General features: G+C 40.8%; 1 protein-coding gene across 1 annotated transcript; it reads left to right on the top strand.

Annotated features, from left to right (window-relative positions):
* Positions 1-6,445: 6,445 nt before the first annotated feature.
* LOC308095712 (charged multivesicular body protein 2a-like) lies at positions 6,446-7,111 on the top strand (the record flags this gene model as incomplete). The annotated part of the gene is made up of 1 exon (XM_080442751.1): positions 6,446-7,111. The coding sequence occupies one exon, from the start codon at positions 6,446-6,448 to the stop codon at positions 7,109-7,111; it is 666 nt and encodes a 221-aa protein (XP_080298877.1).
* Between the last annotated feature and the right edge of the window lie 1,089 nt (positions 7,112-8,200).

An 8,200-nucleotide genomic window follows, 5' to 3' on the forward strand; every position in this document is an offset into this window, starting at 1 on the left:
AATATGGGACTGTTGTCATTGTCGTCAATGAGTTCCAGGGTTCGAGAGTTGACAACCTGCAGGGGTAATTGTATTATTATTGTATACATTGTGTGTATTCTGAAATATGTATTGTCATACAGTAAAGTGTTGCTGTCTCACTCACCCCACTTTGACACTTAACAGAATAATACAGAACTCCAAAAGTCTGCAAGAAGAGAAAATGTTTAAGTTAAGTGCACTTTTTTAAGTTAAGTGTCTTTTTCGCTAAGTCTAATTCGAGGTAGAATTGTCTTCCTATAGTATCCACCCATCAAAACATCATCACACACATCTTTTAGTATTTCGTCATCGGCATCCAACAGTTTCTTAGTCTGAATTATGGCACTTGTATCTCCAAGGGTGAAATTCAGTTCCAGGAAGCTGAGATGATCTGGGAACACGTAGGGTTCGAGTGTCACACTGGTATCTTGTGGGATCCCATTAAGAACCTCGACTGCTCCTATTATCATGGAAAAGTGATAAAATATTAATTAAGATTGTGAAGTTCCCAAAAAGAGAAAATGTTTATTCTGTATGACATTTTTAAATGAAAATCTTCCCAGAATAAAACCATTTGAAATGGCGTCAACTGTTCTTTCTCTAAATTTCAATTATTTATTTTACCTGTGTATCCCTCCATCACTCTCCCCACCATTACAACTGATCCAGTCGCACAGTTTATGTCTGAAGTTCCTTGAAAACAACAGAAGAGAGAAAACAGCATTAATGTTCAATGCCTTCTCGATTTTAGTAACCCCATGCTGTCATCCCAGACTGGGATGGAACCAACATTTGGGATTTCTGAGAGTATATGAATTACTGTATGTGTAAAAAAAAAAGAAGAAAACGAGGAACGAGGCACAAACCTGTTTAAGGCATTGATCCACTTTGGTGTGAGTTTGACCTTTCAAGGATGCTCAAGATCAAAGGTCATGCCACCAAATGAACCCAAAACCAAACAGCATGTGACTTCATATGGGTTGATAATAGTAAAAATGACTAACTTTATTTTAAACCATTAATTGTCTTTGATTTAGGTGTTACTCTGGCCTGCATGGACAGCTCCTACACATTTAATGCTGGCAGAAACTACTGTAAATCCAACGTTATTACCTTCAGGTGTGTTTGCCAAAATAGCTGTTGTGAAAGTCAGTGAGTCAGTTTAAGACTACCCTCGATCTCCAGACTTTTATTTTAGTTTAAGACTGAAACAGTGTACAGTCCAATAAATTAAACATATTGTAGTTAGTTAGTTGTATCACTACAGTAGCTGGTACCATATGCTCCAGTTCCAGTATACTGTAGCTCTTTGGAGGAGAAATACACACATTTCACAAAATGTACAGTATGTTTTGTCTTCTGTTTTGTCTTATTGTCTCTTTTCTGTGTCACTCTCTCAAGTGACCACCTGTTTTTACTAAACGCCCAATTATAGATAATTTTGAACACTGGTAGATTTTTTAACATTAAGAAGTTGGTTGATTATAAAACTGTATACTGTATTACTTAATAACTTATTAACAGTGTGAATTAAAAAGCTCATCTGTGTGTAAGATTGATAACAAACATTATGTGTAAATAAAGGCATTTAGAGCTGGTATAGGTCCTTCTTCATCAAAGGCTGCTTTCTAGCTCATGGGTGCAGGTTGTACTCAACAACTTCAATATTTAAAATAATAGAGAAGAGATGTCACATAATTTTCAAATGTATTTATTTATTACGATTTTTTTAATGTATTTTTAATGCTTTACCGTAAATATAAGATTAGGTGCTAAATGTTGGAGTGCTGCTTTTCACCCCATTTCAAATGCCATTTTTAAGATCAAATAGAATCTGGAGAGATGTTCTAGACTTTCAAAATTAAGCTAACAAAAATAATTCTCATTGTTTTCCCCATATTTCTAAACCTAGTGCCATAGACCTCAGTGATATTCTCTTCCAAGCTTCACTCACCTATCGGGGTTCCATTAACACCACACATACACATGAAGGCTGTGAGATAAATCCAAGTCAGGTTAACCGTGTCCATATTTCCAGGCCCTCCTAGTGTCCCCAGCTGGAGTGCTGTCTTTGAAATCCACCTGACAGACTACAATGATTTCAAGCTATCAAGCTGACCAAATAACTCACCGACGTCATTTTATAACAGGCTATTAAGAGCTACACAGATACAGAGGTGGGTCCAAGGAGCAATGACAACACAAGTCTCACACACAGTACATTCACTATGTTAGGGGCCAAAAGTTTCGCTTCTCTCGAATGCCTCTCTCCCTCCCTTCCAGCTGCTTGTGACCCCCGCTGTTGCATCAGCCTTAGACTGAAGGGGAACACACTCTCCTGATGTTCCGGCCTCCTGAAACAAGGATGTTTCATGTTTGCCCTTTTGTTTTTAGACAACCATGTTACACATTTATTTATATCCTTTTTAAAGATTTTTCAGTTTTTCACAAACAACATGACACAGACACACTGTTCTGCAGCCTTACACACAGGCCATTACATTTGACAGACTGCTCCTCCAACAGAATAAGAGGATATCCAGAGATTTTGAACAGCCATGTTCAAAAACATGATCAGCAATTTGTTGTATCTGCAGACAATATAGAGCAATCGGGAGATTTGTTGGATTGTTTTGGACACAGACAGACAGGCAGACACACCCTAACCCTACAGAGCTCTCCAAACAGTATAATGCCATTTTGCCCATATATGCAGAAGGAGTGAGTGCATTCTCCGGCAGCGGCATCAGACGCGGCAGTGTTTCCTCTGGCGTGGCAGTGTTTCCTCTGGCGCGGCAGTGTTTCCTAATCCGTGGCACCGCCGCTCGGACTGGCAGTGCTGTCCCTCCATAGTATGGGCATATCGGCGCTTCTGGACACGGCAAGTTTGAAGTCAATCAGTTGGATGATTCTCGAGACACGCTGGGGACAGATTACATGTCACAATCAGTCCTTATAGCAGGAACGGTAACGCACACCAAGGGTTTGGTGAGGTGCTGAGTGCTGACCTTCGGGAACAAACTTAAAAAGAACACACTCTGGTTCCATATTCAGTGATTTACTTGATTGATGTTTGAATGTCAGAGTGTAACAAACACTGGTCTGTTATATAGGCCACACCTACAATAACACACCTGGTGGGATCAGATAATCCTATGACAATCACGTCTGTTAGATAGGGTGAGGGAGAGAAATCAAGGGGCCTTTTCAATCCAATGAAGATGGTGTCAGCAAATACAGCCAATCAGATACTCAAATGACAAATACATACATTTTAAATCATACTTTACAGTTGAACAAATCTTTCAAATGGATATATAGAAAGTCAGTTCTGAATGAATCATTAAATAACAATCCATTCATCCAAAAAAGTAACTTACATTTCAAGTCAATATTCAGTTCAGGAGGAGACAGGGTTTTCAGGAAGGGGATCCATCATCCACTGGAACAATAGTGGAAAGTAAAATATCCAAGTTACCTCCAGAGGGGGAGCGATACATTCTCAATACCAATATATCTGGTTAAATTCCACTAAATGTGCTGCCACAGGATCATTCATATTCTTACATCTAATAGTGGTTCTGTGTTCAGCATTTCAAGTTTTTAATTCTCTGCTTGTCTTAGTGTTACATGATATTATTCATTTTATAGGGATCGTTTTGCCTGTGAGAGGATGTTTAAAACAGTCACAACCTTTCATCAATTAAAAACTATTCCAACATTTTTTTAAAGTATTTCATAAATACAATCCAAAAATCTAAACATTTCCATAAATACATTTAAAAAAAACATTTAAGAAGTAGTGAAAATAGCAGATTCACAAGCTTGCAATGCGGCACGAAGCGACCGTTCTGAGCTTGTAGGTCTGATATTTTCACTAGTTTGGGTCCAGGGAAAACGTCTAATTTCTCTTTAGGTCTTTAGCTAAAAAGTTTGGGAACCAGTGGTTTAGACTAGAGGGAGGTAGATATAAATGCACCAGGTGGTTTCTCAGTTTTTTACCTTTTTTTGTATCAGGAAATATTTAATCTTGGGTACGAACAGCAAGTACAGTAACAACAGTTTTTTTGTTTTACATTGAGAGATAATAGTTTGAAAGAAGTGTCGAACCTTCTTAAGTGCAGAGCAATTTTTAACAATAAGATCGATCGATGTTAGGTTTTGTCTGAGTGAAATATACAAGCATCAGCATCATCAGCAAAAAAAAAGGGAAGCATAAGGAAAGGCAGATAATTGAGGTACACCAATTCTACCATTCCAAGAAACAAATTGTTTTAACTGAAATAAGTAGTTACTAAACCACTAGTTCAGCTCTACTTTCAACACTTACTGAGGGTGCGGTGATATGAATGCCCCTTTCCACTGACGTGTTGCTATGCCGTCTCTTTCTCTCCTACAACACAAAACACATATCAACTACGATGCTATAACAAACAACATAATTGTATGTTTTTCAGTTGTTTGCATCATAATGATTTGAACAAGCTTAGAGTGAGTCCTCACCCCCTCCTCCTTCTGCTTCTCCTTCTTCCGCTCCTTCTTGGACCTGGGAGGAAAGGACACTTAATTGTGAAATTAGGTTTATTTATACTTTATAGTATGTACCGGTAGCTGCATATCCAAATATTGGGAGCACTCTCTGAAAATCTTAAACAAAAAGAATGTCCATTTCAAGTAAATATTGCGGGGGATGGTCATAGATACACTGCTCTTGATTGATAATGGTGATATTCATAGGCATGCCTCTGCTACCACTGTTAAGGCTATAGACAGTCTGCCCTGTTTTCTTTCAATACGATGTAATCTGTATGGCAGGGCAGATCTGACTTCATTGGCACATTTGTGTTTATAAAGCCATCATGGGCAACTCCCTGGCTATTTAAATTGTCTTTTTAATTGAAAATCAAAATCATATAACTTCGGCTTCATTCATATAACTTTGTTCTGTCCCTCGTCTATCCACAGAATTTGAGAAGATGACTTTTAGTTTTTATAATCCCTGAAATGTTCATGGAACCAGCTCTAGGAAAACATCAACTGGAGCACTTTTTCTCTTTGGTTGAAAGTTTACTTCAGATATTAAAATTGAGTTCTGCAGCTGTTTTACTTGAGTTTGTATCAATGTGCGATTATGTGTAGCACATACACCAACTTTAAGTCTGTCTGTGGGTTTTTATAAATACTTAACCAATGAAAAGTATTAACACAAACTTGTGATTAAATATATTGGATCCACTCTGGAACATAGGTTCTTTTTTCCATTTTCTGAAAAGTGTCGGTTTTGGACATTCAAGGTCTCCCCTCAATGACGATATGCTTTTAATATTTTAGTCACTGGAATCAGGTCTTTCTTGGGGGGAGAACAGAGGTATCCAATGTCATTTAGGGTACTTACAAAAAAAAACAGCATCATCACGGGCAGTAGAACAACCAGAGTGATCTCTGCGTCCTTGTTGGTGGGAAGAGGTTTTGGTTCCTCCTCCACTTCATATTTCACCCCTTCCCCAAACACTTTCACTAGCTCTGCCTGCACTGATGCATGTTCATCCTTCAACTTCCTGTGTACAATGAATCGATCATGTGACTTAGAGAAGAATTGATGACATAATTAAGCTCCAATTAAATAGAAGGGCATGAAACTCTAGGCTGATTTTGTAGCTTGTCATGCGGCACTGAAGGGGTAGCTGAGGCGTCAAACTGACACACCGTCGCCTGGAGTTCAACATTGTTGAACTCCAGGCGACTACACCCCTTCAACAGAGCTGCAGTTAATACATTGAATAATGTGTGTGTTAGATTTGTCTGTCTTTGAAAATACTGCTTATGACTGTCTATGCGTAATGCGTGCACCATGGCTCTGGGCACACTTAAATAACATTTTATTAGCTGCAGCTGCGTTGCTTTCTAGCCTGCCATGTTCTTACTCTTCTGTATTTTTTTTTACTGAACTGAAAAACAAACAACAAAATCAGGCTAGAGTTTCTTTCCATTACAATTGAATAATTACAAATTATGAAATCGTTATGGATAATGACAAATTATGATAGTATCTACACCATTATTTACACCACTGCGCCTACTTCGCCCATTCAATGGTCTGATAAAACGTGATAATGTCCCATTCAATGCATTGATAGCATCCGAATCAGGTGCCCTGCATCACTGAACTATATCAAATCTGAGCTCTCTGACACGCTATAACGTGACATCATAGTTGACTGACGTCACAGGCTGGTCACATATATAAAATAATTTGGTCCCCACTCCCTTTGGGTACTTTCTATTCTCACATGTTCTTTTGTTCCAAAATGTTAGGTTTATTGTGGAAAACAAATCGTTATAACTGTCAAGTTCAAATCAGTGGTGATCGTAACGATTAAATACCTGTTTGACTGGCGTCACCTCCCCACAGACCTCTCACAAGATGGACTTCCTGTTTGGGAAGAGGACAACCCCACAGAAGCTACTGAAACAGAACCAGCGGGTGCTCAGCCAAGCCATTCGAGATCTGGACAGAGAACGGCAAAGGCTGGAGCAGCAGCAGCGGAACATCGTCGCCGATATAAAGAAAACGTCTAAACAGGGGCAAATGGACGTCGTCAGGATCATGGCCAAGGACTTGGTTCGCACCAGGCACCACATCAAGAAGTTATATCTCTTGAGGGCAAAGATCGAGGGAGTCAGTCTCCAGAGCGTGACGCTAACGTCAAACAACAGCATGACACAAGCGATGAAAGACATCACCAAAGCCATGGGCAGCATGAACAGACAGCTCAATATGACTCAGATTAAAAACATTACGATGGAGTTCGAACGACAGAGTCAAGTCATGGACATGAAGGAGGACACGGTGAATGACGCCATGGATGATGCGATGGGTGATGAGGACGACGAGGAAGAAAGCAACGCCATCGTGTCCCAAGTGCTGGATGAACTGGGTCTCGGTCTGTCAGATCAGCTACGGAAACTCCCGGCCACCGGAGGCAGCCTATCGGCGGCAGGAGAAAAGAAGACTGCCAAGTCCCAAGCTGCTCTGGCAGGCGCTGACGCTGACCTGGAGGAGAGACTGAACAAACTCAGGAGTAACTAGAAAAAGTGCTCCTTGGAGCACAGGTCTCCGCCAGGTCAGGTAGGTTATTGTGGCCTCCTGGTGGCGCTATAATAGGCCAATGTTAAAAAGGGTGCCATTTCTTCTTAGGCCTTTCACGGCAATCAGACACTGCATTCATGATTTTTGTTCCAAAAATGTTTTTAGACCTGCTGGTGGCGCTATAACAGACCAATGTGAAAAGGGTGACATTTCTTCCTCGGCCTAGTGGGAATGTGCATGCAAAATTTCACGTAAACTGCACGCTGCGTTCATGATTTGAGGCAGTTTTACTGATTTGCGTGATTTTTGGACAAAATCTGTAATCTCTAATATCCAAAAATGTGTTTTGCACAAATCGGCCTCCTGATGGCGCTATAACTGGCCAATCTGAAACACTCTGGGCAGAGGTTTTGAATTGGCATCCGGGGAGTGTGTGTGCACAGTTTCATGTGACCGGGCCAACGGTGCCGGAGATTAGCTGCTCACAGACAGACGGACACGCACGCGCACACGCACACGGACGGACGGACGGACGGACGGACGGACGGACGGACGGACGGACGGACGGACGGACGGACGGACGGACGGACGGACGGACGGACGGACGGACGGACGGACGGACGGACGGACGGACAGGGTGCAAAACAGTCTAGGCCATGCCTTTCGGCCTGGCGGAGACAATTATTGACTACAAACATAGCATAGGAACCGTGAACTGGGGGCTTCTGTTTCCCAGGCAGCATCTCTACCCAATCACCTATGGCTGCCATAGCTGACGTCCAAGGTCCACATTGAAGTCGCGTTGGTGTGGATTCTGAGATCTACATGATTCCATGTATTGATTAGGTGTGAAGCTAATTCTTTTTCTTTTTGGTTCCTTTTGATTTGATACATGAGGTAAGTTTAGGTTGTTCTTCTTTCGTTTCCTTTTCTTTGTCGTTTTGGCTGTTAGCCCACCCTGAAGCTACAGGATTTAAAGGCTGAACATGCTGTGTGGTGTGGTCCACCTAAACCAGGGCGACAAATGTTTGGAGATTATATATATAAAACCTTTTTTTGTAATATCATTATCTTTTTTTTGTGAAAGTT

The sequence above is a fragment of the Gymnoscopelus braueri genome (genome assembly GCF_963280865.1).
Source record: "Gymnoscopelus braueri genome assembly, chromosome: 11".
NCBI classification, from domain to species: domain Eukaryota; kingdom Metazoa; phylum Chordata; class Actinopteri; order Myctophiformes; family Myctophidae; genus Gymnoscopelus; species Gymnoscopelus braueri.